The sequence below is a fragment of the Oryctolagus cuniculus genome, chromosome 4 (assembly GCF_051225735.1).
Source record: "Oryctolagus cuniculus isolate XC-2025 breed Fujian yellow rabbit chromosome 4, ASM5122573v1, whole genome shotgun sequence".
In the NCBI taxonomy this organism is placed as follows: Eukaryota; Metazoa; Chordata; class Mammalia; order Lagomorpha; family Leporidae; genus Oryctolagus; species Oryctolagus cuniculus.
This window is the reverse complement of record NC_142870.1, coordinates 157,534,029-157,555,709: the sequence shown is the minus strand read 5'-3', so window position 1 is coordinate 157,555,709 and position 21,681 is coordinate 157,534,029. Positions and strand designations below refer to the sequence as shown.

Below are 21,681 nucleotides of genomic sequence, written 5' to 3'. Positions count from 1 at the left end.
TTTGGGCATGGTGGATGTCTATGGTAACACAAAAATATCACACATGTTCTTGTGCCTTAATATAATGTTACAAATGAAGTTCATTTAATTAATTATTGAAATGTTCCAAATAAAGTCATATTTGTCTATTATTCAAATATATTCAACTAACACTTCATATATACACATCATGGTGTCTGATCCCCTCTCTTCCTCCTCTTTCAATGACTCTTTCTCTCTTCCTCCCAGATGCCCCACTGTCACTTTCCCTCCGTTCACCATCCACCCATCCTTCCATCCACTCACACATTTTTGCACCAGGTATGTATTTGTTACCTTCTGTGAATCACAACACTACATCTTATAAATACACTGGTGAATTCACCTTGATCTCAGCCTTCAAGGATCTTATAGTCTACTGAATGAACTTGTAAGTGTGGAAGCAATTATAACAAAAGGTATTATCAGAAGAGTGTGCTGGTAGGAGAAAGGTTATGAAGAAAGTCATGAAATACTCTAGAAGGAATGGTGTCAAAGCTTGGGAGTAATGAATGAGGATAATTGTTCAGAAAAAGAAGTGATGCTAAAATGATATATGTATTTTGTAGAAATGTGTAGCTTCAGTCTTGTTTAAAGATGGCTATCTAACACCATCCTCATTTTCTTCTAAAAACTGTGATTTCTATGAGGTTCTCAACTGATCATATTTGCTACCAACTCTGTTTCTGTTTAGGCTTAGAAATAGCTATAAGTTCGTGGGGGGGGGGATAGTGTTTGTATATGTATCTACTTAACCACTTTTCATGAGTGAAAAGAACAGATTGTATTTGTATTTGAAAAGATCTTCTATTTGATTGCTACATTAAATGTGGTCATTGATCCTACAACTTGATTCAAGTATTGGATTAGTTAAGATTTATATTAATAGAACTTCATCTGGCTGCCCTCTTTACCCATAGCCACCGATCCTTGCTCAAGTACATTGGTTCAACTACAAATTATTTTTCCAGTAAATACAGTTTGAACTGTGTGTCCTTGACTTCAAGGATATTCACTACTTTATCCTTCCTCCTAACTCATTTTCTTCTCATTCTACTTTTATTCCATTTGAAATATATTTTTAAGTCTCATCTATTATACCTTTCTCTTCTTTACTACTTACTACTCTGCATTCCTCTATGCCACAGTTGGTTTCCAAAGTGGACTACCCACGGTAATTTAATAACATTTTCTCTCTTCCTGAAAAATAACCCTCAAGATTTGTGTCATACAGCAGACTTAGAATGAGCAATTAGAAATTGAGATATAGGACAGAATTAATGAATCCCTATTACTTGTGGCAGATAATACTCCACAGTCTTACTTTTCCCTAAAGCACAATCCTACCTGCAAAAAGATGTGTTTACCATATCACAAAACATGGCCCAAAGCCATGGTTTGGGATTCTGTAGTATCAGTAAGCATCCTCCCATTCATAAAAGACAGAAATCATCTTGTGAGTAAATGTCAATACTCTTCCTCATTCTAATAACAAAAAGTTTGATTATCAGAAAAAATGCATTATAAACACAAGGAATACCCACTGTATATCAATACAAGAGTGAAGAAACACTCCTTTCATAACTTTCATATGAATTTTCACCAAATATTAGTGGAGAATAGAGATTATAATAGAACAAATCTTTCATTTGGAGAGCTAGAAGCCGTTATTATTTTTCTCACAGAAAGCATTATTAATTCTATAATGACTGTTGGTTAACTTCCTGTTTCCCCTGGATTCTTCCAATATGACCGATTTTCTCTTTTCCATAGGCTACCATCTTTTCTTTCTTTGCAATGCTGATATCTTGCTTTCTCTTATTTAGGACAAATAGTCCCAAGGCTAGAGTTCAGTATTTGACCACAACTTTTCCTTGTGTCAGTCTATTGAATCTCTTCCAGTTAGTTAAGAATGAAGTAAAAGATATTACTGTTGGAGGAACAAAGTTATGTTAATGTTGCCTAGGGGAAAATAAGAGATTATTGACAAAGTGTACCTGTGAAAAGAAACCATTGAATAACCAAGTTTACTTATAAAAATGTGCCTCCTTATCTCTCTATTCAGTGTGCTTTCTCCCTCTCTGTTTCTCTCTCTCTCTCTCACTCTCTCTCCCTGTGTATGTGTGTGTGTGTCTCTCTCTGTCCCTGTGTGTGTGTATGTCTCTCACTCTCCCTATCTCTGTCTCTGTCTCTCTCTCTTTTACTCCTTCTCTGTTTCTAGCTCTAGCTGTGCATTTTCTCCTTTTTGTATAATCTTAATCTTAAATGTCATGTACATGAACTTACCTGAACTGAGTGCATATGACCTACTACCATGAGGGCCCATCACCAATTGACAGGTTTCTTCTCTGTTGTTTAGTTTATATTTTTGAGAACAAACAGTATTGTCTCAGTTCATTGCAAGCAAGAACACACAAGTCAAAGGTTTCAGAAAACCCTATCCAATTCAAGTAAGTTATGTCCTGGGGTGAGTAATTTCTGAATATTTCATATGGAAAAGAAATTTCTACCTAAAGGAGGATGATTGCAGCTGCTCTTAAATATGTCAAAGTTACCTTCAGTCTGCATAAGCATTGATGCTTTACTTATGTGTCTGGGAAAGAAAGACATTGGAATCTATAACACAAAGGCACTCACACACTGAATGTTCACACATACTTATATGCGTATTGTTCTTAAGAGTTATATGTGCATAATCTTTTGGAGACTGCTGTTTTTATATTCTTCAAAAAACATAAAATAAGCTTATTTTTGGAAAGGATTACTGTGATTAGAGAGACCCTTATCAATGAAACTTCAGAAAAGAAATAAGACATTACTGACCACTGCAGATAAGACTTTATTTACTTGAGGCAGCTGTAGGTAATTGCAGTCTAAGTATGCTTTCCAGTGTTTGAAGATCTTCAAAACAAGACCATCTGTAATGTGACAGAAGTTATTCAAGAGAGTTTTAGATGGGGGGGAGGGGTAGACAATTGAAAATATTGAGCTTGAGAGCCAGAAATATGAACTTACACCACACTGCAATTTGAATATCAACATTACAAGTATAGTGTTTTTAAAAAGTTTTTTTTTATTTAAAGGACAGAGCTACAGAGAGAGAGAAAGAGACAGGTCTTCCCACTGCTGGCTCACTCCTCAAGTGACTGCAACAGTTGAGCTGGCCCAGATTGAGGCCTGTAGCTTGTAACTCCATCCATGTCTCCCACATAGGTGGCTGGGGCCCAAGTACTTGTATCATCTTCCACTGCTTTCCCAGGTGCATTTGCAGGGAGCTGTATCAGAAGCAGAGCCACCAGGACTCAATCCAGCACTCATACAGGATTCCACATTACAGGGGGTGGTTTAAGCTGCTGAGCCATAACACCAAACCCAAAATTACAACGTTTGTTTCACAGTGTCTTTCCTCCCATTTTCCTCCATGAATATTACACACACACAGTCACACAAGGACTTCAGAAGTTTCATGAAAAATGTAAATAAAAGCAATTTTCCATGAACTTTTTGAAATCCCCTTTTGTGGGGGGTGTGTATGTGTATCATATACTTAAATGTATATGTAGGTGTTTTTTTTTTATAGTATTCATTTCCATGAACTTTTGCACACAGAATTGAGTCCACATAGAACACTGCTCCATTATTTGAAGGTTAAATTAGAAGATTATCAAACAATGAACTGTTCAATTATCATTCTTATATTTAATGTTCAGTTCCCATGACAACTAAGAAAGCTTATTTATTCTAAAACTGGTTGAATTGGTGATTCCCAACCAGACAAGTCAGGCATTCAAAATATCTTTGTTCTTCTTGTTTTTGTATTTTACTGGATATGTAGGCATAAAGTATATGCAAAGAAAACTGTTAACTGGTACCAGGGGTAACATCATTATTGCATATGCTTATCTTATGTCATGCAGTTGTGTAAGAGCAGTTTCTCCACAGGAAATTTAGCAGTTAACTAACTATTGTATATTTTTAATCTATTACCATGAAGTTGATTACTTTCCTGAAAACCCTTTGGGTTTTTCCAAATCTTTGCTGTAAGTTCATGATCGACTCCAAGCTACCTGTCCCACCTAAGTCTGTACCACTACCTGCTGCTTCTCTTTTTTGAACACCTTTTAGCTCTTGTATATTCTGTTTCTTAGGTATCCTTGCATATGCTGATAACTGTGCATGGGATACTCTTCCTTATTCTTTGCTTGACTAATCCCAAATTGCCCTCACTCTTCAGTTTAAATGTTAAATTCCCCCCAATCTTCCCTGGCTCCACACCTTTTCCTCTAGTTTCTGCCCATCTCACCAGACTATTGGAGCTTATGATCCAACCTTCATTGCAGGACTACATTCTCTGGAAAACTGTAGGCTCCAGCACACCAAGGACCTGTTTTTATCACTCCTGTGTCTCTGACCACCAGCACTGTGCTTATAAATAGGGGTTTAACGGCTATTTGGTAAAACAGTGAACAAATGGAGTAGTTTAAATGTCTCTAAGTTAAGTACTGGGCTTGAAAATAGATAATGAACCACTTATTTTGAGTTCATGCCTTGTTAGTGATATATAGCAGAGGCCAAGAAGCATTGTTATTGATAACTTTATAGTAGAATCTTAACACATTTCCCAGGGTTTCTTTTTCTCCTCTAGAAAAGATGTTTTTTGGGGCTGGTGCTGTGTCATAGTGGGTAAAGCTACCACCTGCAATGCCAGCATCCCATGTAGATGCCAATTGGAGTCCTGGCTGCTCCACTTTTGGTCCAACTAATATGTCTGGGAAAGCAGTGGAAAATGGCACACAGGATTGGGTTCCTGCACCCATGTGGGAGACTCAGATAAAGCTCCGGACTCCTGGCTTCGGCCTGGCACAGCCCCAGCCTAGCCCCAGCCGTTGTGGCCTTTTGGGGAGTGAACCCGCAAATGGAAGATCTCTCTCTCTCTCTCTCTCTCTCTCTCTCTCCCTCTCCCTGAAACACTACCTTTCAAAGGAATAAAATAAATCTTAAAAGGAAAAAGAAAAGATAGTCTTGTTACTTAACCAAATAAATGTGATTTTTTTTTACAGACACACACACATACACACACACACACATTACTGGCACTAAAGAACAAGATTTGAAAGAGTTTCTCAAGAAATTACATTTCAAAACTATGGAAGTTTCTTGAAGCTAATGTATTTTTTTCATACACAAAGTAATTACGGTGTCTTTTTCTCCTTTAATTGTTTTTTCCCTCCAAGGTGAAGAGAAAATGTTCTCCTACAAAGAAACTCTCGTGAGATTTTCATTGTCTTTCCAAAGGAATGACACCTTTAGAAAAGATAAAATGATGAGTGATTAGCTTTGTTGAGAGAAGGAGTAGAGCGTCATGATGGACTGTCTCCTGGCAGACCTGACAGCTCTGCGCCATCACTGTTGCACAGACAGAGCACTCAGACTAGGATAGCCATTTAAAGTCTTGGTTTTCCTTTTCTCACATTAATTCTAAAATCAACAGGTCTCTGCAGAAAAAATGAGCTTTCTTCCTAAATGATACAGCAATTTCAGGGCTTTGTGGGGAATAACAATCCCACTGTCTTCAGGAAAAATAGTTTCAATTGTCTATAGGCACATAGGACTTAAATTTATACCTCCAAGTGACAAGGTCGCAGATTCAGGTAGAGTTTAACATGCAGGATGTCTATGGGGCAGTGCTTGGGGTCAACAGTGTGGAAGGAAGAAGAATGGAGTGGGGAGGGGCTGAAGTTGAGCTTTGATGCAAAACCAGCAACTTTGAATGCCCAAGAGCTTAGATAATCCAGTTTGTCCACATTGCCCCAAGTTGGTCCATGAAGGCCAAGCCTTTTCATTCCCATGTTGATTATAAAGTATGATCTGCTAACAACTGGTGAGACCCTGACAAGGAAGCTCTTTGCAACTGAATCAATATCTAAGGATTGGCACTCTTCATAGCTGAGCAACAAGTTTGTCATTTAGGGATCTGAGTGATATATTACCGACAAATCTTGTGAAAATGCCAAGTGACAGTAAAATAAATGAGACTTTATTTTTTCCAAATGAGATTTCACATTAAACAGAGAAACAGACCTACTTTCACATTAGAAATAGACAAACAGACCTAATAGGAATCAAGGATGAAGAGCTTTAGTCTAGAGGCAGAAAAAAAGTAGTTACTAGTTATAGTTGTAGCAATCAGGAAAGCCTCCTAGAAGAGGTGACCTTTCAACAGATTGAGAAAACGTGGAAGGCTTATAGGATGAGGGAATAACATGATACCAGGCACAGAGGAATAGTGCTAGTAGTTAAATGGTACAAATTTGATTGTGAGATAAAGAGAGAAGGGTAGAGAGGTAGTAGTGGGTGGGGAGGGGGGTGAAGAATTGAGGAAAACATTGAATCTATAACCTAGATCTTTGAAGATAATCTCAGAGATATTGGAAAATGAAAAAAGAAAGCTGTTTCAGTCATAATTTTAAACCATCATATTAGTTACATAATGTTTTTTTCATAGAAGAAAAAAGCTGAGAAAACAAATAATCCGTCAACATTAAGTCCACATTCCTTCATGACAGCGATGTACCAGGCACCACTTTGAAAGCTGACACACACTCTTCAATCCTCTGAAGACTCTGATACTCCACATGCACATATATTGAGCCCACTCTATATAGCTGTGTTACTTTCCTCACCCTCACCTCTCTCTTCATGCTACTTCGTTGATCAATGACCCTCACTCATTCCCATATTATCATTTCATAGGTTAGGAAACCAAGACCCAGAGGGGATACTTGATCTCTCGAAGACCACACATCTGTCTCACCCAAGCTCTGATCACGTCATCGTACACTGAAGCAGCCACATACAGGAATCTCAGTGTCACAAATAGACTGAAGATCTGTGATGTATTCATTATTTGTTGATGTGAAAAAACTACCCTGAATTTAAAGACTTGCATTGATAATGAATGTTTAACATCTCATACCATTGCACTCAGAGTTGCTCTTCTGGGTGGTTCTGACTTGTTGGTCTTTCTAAAGTTGCGTGTACGATGTTGGTCAAGGCTTGACACAGGTTGAAGAGTTCACATACAAGGTGAATCATTCACATACACAGCAAATTGACACTGTCTGTTTTAGAGAATCTTCAGTCCCCTGCTACATGTACCTATTCATATGGCTTTTGAGTGTCCTCATAGCATGGCAGCTGGTTTCCCTAAGAGTATGTGATCCAGGAGAGAGAAGCAGAAGCCATTTTGTCTTTTATGACCTAATTATGAAAACCATTTTCAGTCATTTCACAATATCCTGTTGGTTAGCCAGGTCAGCTGCAGTCAATATCAAAAGGGACTATACCATGTATGAATATAGAGAAATAAGAATCACTGGAGACTTTTGTAGTCTAGCTTCCACACATAAAGAATGGGGCCATACTACTTATGTCTTCATCTTGAATTATCAATGAGTTTATTTATTGGTTCTCCCTGTCTATCCAATAAATATAAATTGACTTTAATATAATTAAAATGTGATAACATTTTATAAGCTCAGTGCCAGATTTTTTTAGTAAATTATAGTCAACATTAAAAACAGTGCAAAAGAAATGAATATAAATAAAATTTGTTTAAAATATAAACTTACTAAAGCAGTCCTTTGAAAATATTCAGAAAGTGTCAATACTACCATTAAATTGTCACTTATTATTTTTTTAAAGATTTATTTATTTGAAAGTCAGAGTTGGACAGAGAAGGAGGGAGGGGGAGAGAGAGAGAGAGAAAGGTGTTCCATCTGCTGCACTCCCCAGTTGGCCGCAACAGCCAGACCTGCACTGATCCAAAGCCAGGAGCCAGGAGCCAGGAGCTTCTTCCAGGTCTCCCATGGGGGTGCAAGGGCCCAAGGACTTGGGCCATCCTCCACTGCTTTCCCAGGCCATAGCAGAGAGCTGTATTGGAAATGGAGCAGCTGGGTCTTGAACCGGTGCCTATATGGGATGCCAGCACTGCAGGTGGTGGCTTAACCTGCTATGCCACAGCGCCGGCCCCAGTCACTTATTTCTTTAAAAATAAAAGATTTATTTATTTATTTGAAGGTATAATGACAGAGAGAAAGAGACAGAACAGAGAGAGAGAGAGACTATATATCTACTGGTTCACTCCCCAAATGGCTACAAAACCCAGAGCTGAACCAGGCTAAAGCCAGGAGCTAGGCACTCTATCTGGGTCTCCCAGATGGATGGCATGGACTCATACCTGAGCCATTATCTGCTGCTTCTCAGGCACTTTGTTAGAAGCTGGGATGGAAGCAGAGTAGCTGGAACTGAATCAGGCACTTTGATGTGGTGTGTGCTCATCCCAGGTGGCAGCTTAACCTGCTTTACCACAATACCCACCTGTTTTACTTTATTTGTTCTATCAGTTAAAACTTTCTACTCTGCTTCCCAGTGGTCAGAGAACAAGTTCAGGTTTCTTAAGAATTACATACTATTCCTGATAGTGCATTAAGCATCCATATTTATAAAAAGAATATAAAGTAAAGCATCACCTTTTATTTCAAGTAGACAGTCTGTATAGAGTCAGGCTAGATATTTATGTTTTCTTTCTTTCTTTCTTTCTTTCTTTTTTTTTTTTTTTTTTTTTGACAGGCAGAGTTAGACAGTGAGAAAGAGAGACAGAGAGAAAGGTCTTCCTTCCGTTGATTCACCCCCCAAATGGCCTCTATGGTCGGTGCGCTGTGCCAGTCCAAAGCCAGGAGCCAGGTGCTTCCTTCTGGTCTCCCATGCGGGTGCAGGGCCCAAGCACCTGGGCCACAGCAGAGAGCTAGACTGGAAGAGGAACAGCCGGGACAGAATCTGGCGCCCCAACCGGGACTAGGACCCGGGGAGCCGGCGCCGCAGGCGGAGGATTAGCCAAGTGAGCTGTGGCGCCGGCCTTATGTTTTCTTTGACTTTATAACCTTCATATGAAATGTGAGAGTTACCTCCATATAAGTGAAGCAGTAATAATGTCCGTCTGCATAACGGCTCCCTACCACCAAGGTGAATCTTTGTTTACCTTTTGAAAATACTTTTGCAAGATGCTGTGGGCAGCCATTTCCAATACGGAGAAGGCTGGTTGATCAGATAGCAGCAAAACTAATGAAAAGCATCATGGAAGTGACAGCAAGATTAATTAAGTTCCTCCAGTTGTATTCACGTGTGGCTGTGCAGAGTTCCTTTGGGTATGGCCGCAGTTAAATGGTATTCACGGTGACAAATACTATAGATTTCTAGAACTGACACTTTTGAGTCAAGGGTAAAATTCACATCCGGTCATTTTAGCCACCAAAAGGATCAAAGATGCACCTTTAGGGTTATTAGTTTGCTTGAGCAAAGCCAAAATGAGCTTGAGAAGTAATTAACAGAATGTTGAAACTATAATATTTTGTGATTATACATTTCCTTTATATATTTTAGACATTTTGGCAGAGGAAGCCAAACAAATTTCCTCTTACTGTATTTGACTGGAGGCACAGAATTATGCACACTTGGAAACACTTTCAATTACTTTGTGAATTCTTCCCACACTGGGGCACGGTTATACCATCTCTCTACTCACTCTATATAGTTATTATCACAGTATATATAAAAATGGAATGTCTGTGACCTAGAGCATCCAAATTTACTAGAGCTGTACTCAATTTATCTTGAAGGATCCTTTTTTTTTCTTCTTAAAGCAAAAGGAGAAATTCAGTGTAATGCTGGAAATTCAATATAATGCTGTTTATTTCTTCCATTTTGTTTGCAGGCACATTTCTTGTGGTTCTGGGGTAGGGAAGGCTGATTCTCAAATAGCTGCCTAGGAACTATAAATGAATTTTATTTTAAGAAAAATTGGAAACCTCTGGAGTGTGTAAGATCTTTCAACTTGCTACACAAGATGTATTAACTCATGTTATTGTGTCACCAAATGTCTTCGGAGGCATATTAGTACATTTCAGTTCTTGGAAACATTTTGAAATTCATTCATGTATGCATTCAGCAAACACTTCCTACAGTCTTCAAACCCTTTAACTTGAATGTGAGATCACATCCAATGTGGCCTCTGTGTTTTTCTATCCAATCTTACTCTGCTTGAGAGTCTTTTAAGAAACTTATTCATTCTAAGTTCTTGGTCTCCCAGATACATCATTCACAATGCCACCCTTGTTTTATGTCAATGTCATTTTTTCAGCTTTTTCTGCATTTTATCAATCTGGGTTGATATTAATGATAGAGCTTAACTAGCTGAAGCTTTCCAGGATTACTTATTCCCTATACTATTTCATCTTTTATCAAGCCTTGTATCCGATAGTATTCATTTCTCACTTTATATTACCTTAGCTTTTACTTATATTTCTGAGGATATTTTTTTCTTGTTAGGAACATGGAGGTAGCTTAAACATTTAAGTTCAGAGGTTTGTTAAAAGAGGACCCACAATTAATTTCTTTCTTTCTTTCTTTCTCTCTCTCTCTCTCTCTCTCTTTCTTTCTTTTTGCCAGTGATGATGGTGATGGTTATAATGATTTACCATCTTTTGAGTGAGGAACTAAGCTCAGTAAGTTGGGTCTACCAATCTTCAGGACATAGAGTCCATCTATTTTTTGAGACAATACCCAAATGGGTAGAAAGAAGTCTACCTTGGAGCCAGCGCCATGGCTCACTTGGTTAATCTCTGCCTGCGGCACCGGCATCCCATATGGGCGCTTGGTTCTAGTCCAGGTTGCTCCTCTTCCAGTCCAGCTCTGTGCTGTGGCCCGGGAGGGCAGTGGAGGATGGCCCAAGTGCTTCGGCCCTGCACTCGCATGGGAGATGAGGAGGAGGCACCTGGCTCCTGGCTTTGGATTGGCGCAGTGCTGGCTGTAGCGGCCATTATGGGGTGAACCAACGGAAAAGGAAGACCTTTCTCTCTGTCTCTCTCTCTCACTGTCTAACTCTGCCTGTCAAATAAAAAAGAAAGAAAGAAAGAAAGAAAGAAAGAAAGAAAGAAAGAAAGAAAGAAAGAGAAATAAAAGAAGTCTACCTCACAAAAATGTGACAAAATACTTAGAACTTCCTGAATGACTTTAAGTAGCAAAAATGGAGAAAAGAAAAATATAGAGAGGTGTGAGAGAGAAATAATCTGGAGGGTAATTGTAAGAAAATCAAGACCATGAAACAATCAGGGAAAATGCACAAATAAAAGCCACCTTTGAGAGCATCCAGGGATACGGTTAGCTTCCCCTCAATCACTCTCTTCCTAAACTCTCTGTTCTTGACTACAGGCTGGGACCTCGTTTTAGCCTCCTGGTCTACTCCACCCACAGAATGTCTGATCTGTCTCTTGCCTGATGGCCGACCAGCCCAGTCCTCTGGTTTCTGCCAACCTTTGCTTAGAGTTTGGGGATTTATCTCGCTACTGTAAAATTACTCTTGTTTTCTTTTCCTTCTGATCATCATTTCCATGCACAGCAAATGTTGCAGAGTCTTAAATGATAGACAATGTCTGATGTTACAGGTGTGCTTCAGTCCCCATCCCAATGATCCGTGCCCTTAGAACACAGTCCTGCTATGTTCTGGGATATGATAAAACAGTCAAGAAGTTAACATTTTTCTGTGACTCCAAAGAGCCTCCATTTTACGGGGGGGGCAGGGGAGGTACACAAAGCTGAGCAGTTCTTTGAAACAAAAGATTAATTGCTGCAATAGGATTATGCAAAATTGTTTATGAGTTCACTAAGGGAATACATGAGTCAAATATAAGCCCAAGGAACACATCATAGAAAACAAAATATCTGAGCAGTTTGGGGCTGTGAATAAAAATAGCCAGACAAATACAGAGGAATAGAAAAGGACATCGCCAGTAGAATACCTGGGATTTCCCTCCTAATCTACAGATTTGATTTCTGCAGAGTCAGCCATCTGTAGTTATCTGTAGTTTTAAAATATTAAAAAATATGGGCCGGCGCCGCGGCTCACTAGGCTAATCCTCCGCCTAGCGGCGCCGGCACACCAGGTTCTAGTCCCGGTTGGGGCGCCGGATTCTATCCCGGTTGCCCCTCTTCCAGGCCAGCTCTCTGCTGTGGCCAGGGAGTGCAGTGGAGGATGGCCCAGGTGCTTGGGCCCTGCACCCCATGGGAGACCAGGAGAAGTACCTGGCTCCTGGCTCCTGGCTCCTGCCATCGGATCAGCGCGGTGTGCCGGCCGCAGCGCGCCAACCGTGGCGGCCATTGGAGGGTAAACCAACGGCAAAAGAAGACCTTTCTCTCCGTTTCTCTCTCTCACTGTCCACTCTGCCTGTCAAAAAAATAAAAAAAAATTAAAAAAAAATTTAAAAAAAATTAAAATATTAAAAAATATGAAAAAATTCCAGAAATAAAAATTCATAAATTTATAATGGGTGCCATTATGAGTGGGATGATGAAACCCAGCACCATCCCACTCTATGGAACTCAAGACATGAATCAGTTCCCATGGTGTAAATGCTACCTGTTCATTAGTCACTTAAACCAACTTTTGTGGCTATGTTCAAGTAATTCTAATTTTAACTTAGTAATGACCTCAAAATACTTCCTTTTATCACAGTACCTTTTTATAATTGTTCTAGTCTTATTAGTTGTTAATGTCTTACTGTGACTAATTTATAAATTAAACTTTATTATATGTATGTATGTATAGAACAAAACATACATAGATTTTATTATTATCCATGGTTTCTGGTGTACACTGAGGTCTTGAAATGTGTTCTCCATAGAAAAGGATGAACTACTGTAACTTTATATCCACAGTTGGATCAGGAAGGAACATCATCATCTAGAGGAAGAAGAGATTTATTCACTTAGTGTACATCGAATCCATGCCTCCTATATTTTCAACACTGTTGGAGGCACTGGATATAGCAAGAATGTAGCAGAATGTTTCTGTCCTCATGGTTATCCTACTGGGAGATAGAAGCAATAAACTATAACCAATGAATGAATGAGACAAAGAATGTGTTAGGTCCTTTCCTAAAGGATCAAAGAAAGGTGAAAGATATTCTAGATCCTCCTGAATAAGTGGAAATATAGAGTGTAAGTTTCATGTACACAAGAGATTTCTATAATTTCATTGATGTACTTTTAGGGCATATAACAACTCTTGTCACATGAGCACCCAATAATTATTTAACATTTTTAGGCCACAGCAAGTTCCAAGGTAGGAATTCTTAGAAAGCTCTCAATGCTAGTTACTGAATGTTATAGAAGAGCTCCTGTTAACTGGCCATAAATATAGATGGAGCTGCATATATAAGGGATTTACTGTATGTCTCCAAAGTCATGAAAATATAAATAAGAAAAAGTTTGAAATATTATAATATTTATTGGATTTTTATTCTTATCACACTATTGGAACATTTTTTCTTACAAGACATGTTTAGGACCAGAGGATTAGGCATTTAATTTTCACAAGAACATCAAATGAGAATCTGAGAATAAAATGATTTATGAGTTTGTTGCAGTGTCTACACAATCTAAAAATTCTGATTAGAACACTACACAGTTAAATTGAACTAGGTTTCTGTCCTCATATACACAAATTATTTCTCCACTTTTCAACCTCTTTTGACTTTGGGTGGTGATATATTAGAGTCAAACTCCCCTTCCAATAAACAGACTTCCATCACATGTCATTCTTGTCACCAAACTTTTATTCAACAATTATTATGCTTTCAGCAAATACAAAATCACCAAAAACCAACATACTTGCCCTTTTGCTCTTACAATGTCCCAGGGCAAAATGTTAACCCTTTCCCTTTTCTGTATATACTCCCTTGAAGAAGATTTTATGTAGCCTTATGGATTCAATTGTAATTTTTAATTTCTTTGTATAAACTGATGACTTCCAAATTTAAATCTGAGGACCAAATAGTTCTTCTGAACTCCACACACATTTATCCAAATTGCTATGGAATATTTCCACTTACATGTGTATGATAGGTTTCAAACTCAGCATGCCCTACATTAACAATCTCCTACAATCCACAGAGGCCAATTCTTCCACAGACTGCTTCATATCTCTTATTAGTCATATTTTCACTGCTACATTGAAATACCTATGGCAACTAACTTTATACAGAGTAATGGATTCTTTAAGTCACAGCTTTTGGAGATTTAAGTTTAAGATTGGGTAGCTTCTTGGCTGGGCATCTGATGAGGTTGGAGATGGCAGAGGGGGATCCTATGAGCAGAATGGATTACTTGGTGAGCCGGCAAACAGAGGGAGTAACTGGGTCAAAGCTCAGGTTTTTACAGCAGCTCTGTCATGAGAATTACCTTGGGAGGACTTATCGCTAGTGATTTAAAGACTTCCCACAAGGTCTCACTTGATGAAGACCGTAATTGGATTAAGTTTACACCTACTTAGTACCGTTAACTTAAGACTTCAGAGTTTAAATGTCATGGGTTAAGAGGCCAAATCATTTCAAATGACAGCAATATCAGTTAAGTAAAAATTCCTCCTTTCAATTGCTCAGTCCTTATCTCCTGAATAACACATTACTCTTTATTTTCTCTTCCATAACCTATCCAACACCTTCTTAGGAAACCCTACTGATCTGTTTTTACATTCATACAGAATGGGATGACTTTTTATGACTTCCACCTGCTCTTACCTGGTCCAAGCCACACTCTCTGTTATGGTTATGACCTAGGATTCCTAATCAGTCACCCTACTTCTGCCCTTGCTCCTTTCAGACCATTATCTGTACATCAGCCATAGTGAACTTGTTAAAACATGTCAAACCTTTCTATTCCAAATGCATACCATAGAAATCATAATAAAAGTCAAAGTCTTTAGAATGCACTACAAAGTCCTACTGACTTTGGCTTCATGTGACCTGTTTGACTTCACCTCTTAGTTCCCTCTTCAGTACCTACTCTGCTATAGTAAAGTGGCCTTTTTGCTCTTCCTGGCTCCAGAATGTACAAGCTTCCTGCAGTGGTCTTTGTTCACCACCTTGAACAGGGCCTGGAACATAGCAGGCATTCAAAAGGTATTGCATTTATTCAAAAAATAGTGAATGAATGATTAGATAAGTAATAAATTTCTTAATTGAATAACTGATTTGCATTAGATCATGGAGATAAATAAGAACATACCCTTTCATTTTGGTGACAGACAAATAAAGGCAATTCCTATCTCATGTTAAAGTTCTTACGTATTAATTAGTGCAGTGCATTATATGGAAAAATATATATAAGCAACACTTCATTTAGTTTCCTGATTAGGAAAATGACCTGAAGAGTTATAGTACTTAAACAGAAACCTGAAGATTTAATAGAAATAATACTAGTAATGAGAACAGGTAAGAGGGAATATAGTCTTCAATTTACTACAAAATTCTGGGGAATTGTAGTCATACGTTAGCATTAGAGTGAAAAGTATAAAGGATAAACCATTCACAAATCGAGGAGTATACAGTGACCTAGTTACGAAAGGCCTTGTAGGTCCTGAAAGGGAAGATACAAGATAGTGAAAAGTTAAAGTATTGAACAAGGGAGGGACATAATCCTATCTTTTTAAAAAGATAATAATGAATCTGTTGTGTAGAACAGATTGGACATGGGAAAGTCTGGAGTTGTAAACCTTGGAGAAAATTTTATAATTGTTGCAATATAGACAAGAGATAAAAGCAAAATAAACTAACTTCAGAAGAAGGCAGTGGAAGATACAGTTGGGCTATGCGAACTCAGCGCTAAATCACTGCTGCATACAGCTACAAGAATTTGAAAGGACAAACAAGCTCACAAACTGTGGCCTGCAGTACCACCTGGCATCTGTATGGCATGGAATTTAAGAACAGCTGCTGCTAAGCATGGACAAATTCAATTTGTGTAAACGGTTTGCACCAAACACCATCAACCTCAAAGAATTGACTGCAGGCACCTAGCAAAGTACAATGTTTTACAGACAGTGCAGTTGTACTTAGTATGCTTATTCATTCATTCACTCATGTATATTTATTAAGTAGCAACAAGTGTAAGGGACCCCTCTAAGGACTGTGGATGCAGCACGCCAAAGGCAAAAGCCCTTGTCCTTGTGGAGATTATAATCCATTGAGGAGAAATAAAAAATTAAATAGGTGTCTATAATAGAGTATCAGATGGCGATAACTGCTATGGAGAAAATAAGGGAGGGAAGGAGGTTGGGAAGGCCAGAGGAGGGACAAGGGCAGTTTAAAGCTGTGAAGAGGGACAGTAAAGGACTGCACTGATAACCTGGAGCAGGACTTGAGAGAGATAAAGGATGAAAGCAGGCAGCTCCCTGGATCTGAGAGCAGAGAGAAAAGTCTCTCTTATTCATGATGTTCAAACACAAAAAAATGTAACTAATCAGAGAACAGAACACTTTATTTTCATAGCGAGAGGTCAATGCCATGGCAGACCCCAGATGAACAGACCTGTTTCCATTGTAGAAGCTCAGATTCTTAGAGACAACTGGTGGTCAAGGGTGAATGAGTCCTGTCCTTCCCTGGAAACTGCTGTGTAATCCCCTTGAGGCATGGCTGGTCAGTCCACATGCAGCAAACATCAGCTGTGGTTTCCTTTGGATATTGCTATGCTTGAAAATTATATGTGTGTGTGTGTGTGTGTATGTGTATGCAAAGAGTTTTGAAAGGATATATGCACTAATTTTCAATGTGGCTTTATTCATGTACAGAATCAACTTAAGTGTCAACAGATGAATATTAAATAAAATGTGGTGTTCATGTATAATGGAATACTATTCAGCCCTAAAAATAAGAGAATCCTGTAATTCGCAACAACTTGGAAGAACCTGGAGGGCATTATATTAAGTGAAATAAGCCAGGCACAGAAGGACAAACACCACATGGATCCACTTACATGTGGACTGTAAACAAGTTGAAATAGAAACAGAGTAAAGTGGTAGTAACCAGGGACTGAGTATGAGGAAGGTGGTGGTGGTGAGGGGATTAGGGAGATGTTGGTCAAAGGAGAAAATAATGGTTGCATTTTTTCTGTTACGAATATGCTGTGTGCAAATAGATTAAGTTTTAATGAAACAAATAGTTTAAACACAAAGAAAAGACTTACAAAACTGCACCCAGGAGAATGCTGCCTGACATCTCGGAGCTTCAGGGTCTTCATTTGTGACAATGATAACATCCTGCTTACTACACCTCAACACGTTAGTGAAAAAGATGACCTGTGAAAGTGTTGGAGAACTGTCGAGTTTCATGCAGATGAAAGCTGTTATTAACGAGTAAGAAAGTCTGTTAGGGTTTCAAGTATTGTATTTTAAACTCAACTCTTCAGGCTTGCATCTTCCAACTACAGGATCTCAAATGGACCAAAAAAATGCTAACATTAACCTACAGTGCCCCCTAGCCCATGTAGGCGGTCAAGGCAGCCGATGGGCTTTGTGAATTTGCTGGAGCACAGATGGCTCTTTTGCCTGAGGGAAGGGCATTGATTGTGCTTTTGGAAGATTTCCATCTGTCCAAGAGGAAAAACACTTATGTATTTTCTTCTGTGTTTGCCTATCATTGTTTTAATTATTTTATTTTTAAAAAAGAGATAAGGAAATAAATATCCTTTACTATTTAAATCGTCTGCCTTCAAATGGCTTTCAGTGAAGAATATTTTTGTTGCTATTAAGAAGTTCATCTCCCTCATTCCAATACACATGAAACCCACCAACAGGTACAGAACTGTGTCAGGAAATACCATTGAATATTTTAATGCTCAAACAGGTAGAAACGTTTGTTCACCCAGTTTATAAAAGCCCAAATTAAAAATATATGAGTTACTTCCTTCTGCACGCTACTGTCTTAAGTTTATCTTTGATGATTAATTTCACAATTTTTTTTTATAGAAAAAAATGAATTTGAACAGCCAGGAGTACGGGAGTAATTTGGGACACAGAGTGATGAGTCTTTAGGAAACTGAACTTGCTGTATGGAATTATCTTCCATGCTGAGTATTTAAGTATTAATCAGCATAGCTTTGAGGGATTTCTTTATAACATCCTTTTTCTGTGTAAGAAAAGGACTGCAATTCATTACACCATTGGAGGAGCCAGAGGCTTTGCTAAGATTTGCCTTTCTTGACTGTTCATCTCAGATTTAAAGGGTTTGTGTGTGTCTGCTTGTGCTTGCACACACGTGCATGTGGCTATACCATATTGGTGACCAGATTTGAATGGTGACACCATCTGGGTTACCGTTCAGGCTAAACATCTCTGGCCTTCAGGGGGGTCAAGTATCACTGTAGCCACAGTGTGCTTTCCATGAAAGGATGCAGCAAATGTAAAGTGGACGTCTCCGAGGTGACTTTTACCACCAGTCATTTTTCTTTACATCTCTCCAGCAACCCAGCTCAGGAAATACTCAAGTAATAAGAAATTGCCCTTCGCCCACTGCTGGCTTCCAAGAGAAAACCTCTGTTACCCCATCAGTGGTGCCCTGCGTTCCTCTAATTCCTCCTGCGTATAACATCACACACAACAGCAAACCCTAAAGCCCAGAGAAAGGAGAACGCAGGCACAAGGCATCAATCCTGTTCGCAGCGCCTTTTTGACTTGGAAGGGGAGACTACATTTTCGCGAGGATGATGGTATTCATAGGAGGGGCGGGTTAAAAGTGTGTTCAATTCCACCTTAATGGCAGAACTCGCCTTCACCGTGTTCCCCCTACACACACACACCCGCCTCCATACACACTGGTTAATCTCTCCCCTGTGCTCCCGCGTGGATTCGGGGACCCTTCTCTCTTTAAGACGGCCTCCGGCGCCCCTCACTCCGCCCCCTCCCAGGTCTCTGGGCTTGTCAGAGCTTCCCGAGAGCCATGGTTGGTCCAGGCAGGCAGTCGGAGCACCTCGTGGAGCGGCTGCTCGCCGGGGGTGGGGAGCGTTGGGGTGGGTTGGGGGGGTCTGTTTGTAGTACTCTCGGTCCTGATGTCACAGGCGCGGCAAGGACATCGCAAGGAGGAGTCGGATTACAGTAAGGATGGGCAGTGCAGCAGGCAGCCCGAGCGCACGCTCCGGCCGCCTGCGATCCTAGCGCTGGAGAGAGGCAGCCTGCGAGCGCCCATCCCGCGGAGGAGGCTCGATCGCAGGGCGCTCGCTGCGCTCCGCCGGGGACCTTGCCGCCGAGCGTAGCATGAAAGGGCTCTGCCCTGCGCGCCTGCCTGGAGTGCGAGCCGATGCTGAAGACGCCGTGGTGGGGTTCCAGCTGTCTGGTTAATGAGAAACATAATGTATTTTGGTGAGTGTTCACTCTGGTGATGTCATTCTGGGGGTGCCAGGCTCTGGATCATTGCAGACAAGCCCTTAAAATAATCTTTAAGACGCGAGAATATATTACGTGAAGCCTCTCTCCAGTTGGCAACTGGAAGACCAAGCTGGTGCAGCCTTCGAAGCTTCCTTTGTGCTGCCATTGGGGCTGATAATGAACGTGCATGAGTTTAAGTTGGGAAAGAACAGAGACGGGGTGAGGGTAGATAAACTTTGGCTTGATGTGTCGGCTTGAAGTTGGCTTCTAAACTAGGTGAAGAAGGAGAAATGGTGCAGCGTGGGAAGTCGGGGGCTAACTTAATGGGATGTGAAACAAAGTTCCTGTGCTATTGATGCTGTGCAGGCGTTGTCAATACGGGCGTTTCTTCAGGCGTTTGGTTTTCCATAATTCCCAGGCAGAGAAGGAAAACATTCTCTGGCGAGCAGCGGTGAGCAGTGAGAACCCTCCTCCCCACGTCTCAGGGCTCCCTCTGGCTAGGAGCCGCCTTGCACAAAATGCAGATTATTTTAAGCCTTTAGAGGTCTCGGAGCTTTTAAGCATTTGTGCAGTTCAGTTTTGTGCCATGGTGGAAACCTCCCCTGGGTTTTCAGCCCTGCCGCCTGCGTTTCCAGAAAGCATGCTAAAGCTCAGCTGTGCGCTATCCGTGGAGCAGTGGAAGAAGTGGGCTTGGAGCTGTACAGTTGCACTGTGAGGCTGCAACTTATTGATAGGAGAGAAGACAAAGCCCCTTCACTAACTGAGAAGAAGCCAAGGATTAGGACGGACTGTTCTTTCCTCCTCCCCGAAGTTGAAGTTATGCTTTCCTTCTGTAAGTCCCATGCGGCGGCATCATTTAAGGGCATCTCTCTGATATTAACAGGTCTGTGAGAACACCTGGAGAGGGCGTAGAGAATGCAAATATTCTGGGTGATTTCCTGATGGGCTTTGCGTTTTAAATCTAGAGTCTTCCTTCAAATGAAAATAGGTATTTAGGTGAATTTGGTTGAAGCATTATTAGTTTGTGAGGCATTATTTCTGTGAGTACTCTTTGTTTTGCCTTTTCTTCCCCAGAGCCTCTGAAATGTTTGAAAAAGTATGGAATGAACCCAAGTTGTAAAAGCTAAATGCCTTCAGTTGTCTTGACAGCATTTTGATTTCCCTACAATTTGCGTCACATTAGAAATGAAGTCTTAATATAACCAAAATTGATTTGAAAGAAGCAATCCTCATTTCATGCATGAATTTAAGCAGAATCCAGAGTTAAACAGCCCTTCCTTCCAGAGGATAATGATGGACGGAGTCAGCCTGTTTGTTAGTAATTAATGAAACAACATTTGTCATGCATATATTTTTGATAAATGGAAAAGCTTGTAAAGGTATTATGTTTTTCAGACAAAATAACATTTCAGCATCAGTAATGATATAGACGGATGGTGAAGTAGATTATAATTTTAGTTTAAGTTTTCAACCTCTTACAATTGCTGATGTGGTTGTGGTGAAGCCGTAAAGCTAACCAGAGTAGCAGTGAAGTCTCAAAGTGTTGGTCAGAGGCCACCCATGATGTACTGGCCATCCTGTGGCTATTGGGGAGATGTCCACTAGGCTAGCCCAGGTTACTCACTAGGCTAGCCCAGGTTACTCACTAGGCTAGCCCTGGTTCAGCTCTCTTATAAAGCAGGATGAGTCACAGGATAATTAGTGTCACTGTATAATGCAAGTTTTTAATAGTACAAATTGAAAGGTGGTGCTCTGCCTACTTGGATGACACTGTATTCTTTGCAAGGCAAGGCTAAAGTTGTCTCCTGTGTCCTGAACGTGGTCCAGTCCCACTGTAATTCCGACATGAGCAATGTTTTTCTATTCCCGGAGGAAATCATGTGGATTCAGGATTGGCAGTCCTTTCAGGATGTGCTGTGCAGCCCCTTACTCAAGCTGTTAGACATCCAGAACTCTGGGAGCCCACCTGTCTTTAATAAAATGTGTGATACAGGAGCTAGGGCAAAGAGAATTGAGGGAAATACCCCAAGCATGTTAAAATTCAATAACATTCTAACATTTGGAAGGCATTGTATATATAGACTCGTGTCTGCATTTTTGTATGTGTTTCCCTATTTGTGAATGTGTATATTGTGTGTGCATTTTTGTATGAGTGTATGTATCTGAAATATCAGATGTTTCAGGTAATTTTTCAAAACAGTGCTCGCACTTTGAGAATTGGTTGAACATGACTTTCTTCTCCATTTTTCCACTGCAAAAGGTTTCTCTAGTCAGAGAGAACAGGGACAAAGGGACAGAAGTGCTGCGTTCTTGGCTTTTCTGGTGCTTTGTGGGAATGGGGTAGAGGTGTCAGAAATCTTTTATGGGTGTCTCCAGCAGGGAGCAGTAAAGAGCATGGTGATGCTCTGGCC

At 40.1% G+C, this 21,681-nt stretch overlaps 1 protein-coding gene across 5 annotated transcripts in view; it reads left to right on the top strand.

Moving 5' to 3' along the window:
* The window catches only part of ZNF385D (zinc finger protein 385D), a 1,082,242-nt gene that overhangs the window by 691,431 nt on the left and 369,130 nt on the right, over positions 1-21,681 (top strand). Inside the window, exon 1 of one of the 5 annotated variants that reach the window (XM_008266055.5) lies at positions 18,670-19,264. The exons of 2 other annotated variants lie outside the window; for them this stretch is intronic. In XM_008266055.5, the coding sequence (XP_008264277.2) occupies positions 19,243-19,264 (22 nt within the window). In that variant the 5' untranslated portion in view covers positions 18,670-19,242. Of the gene's footprint in view, positions 1-18,669; positions 19,265-19,287; positions 20,154-21,681 lie in introns of those variants that run through there. 2 more of the 5 variants (XM_008266056.5, XM_070073222.2) reach the window with 2 other exon arrangements.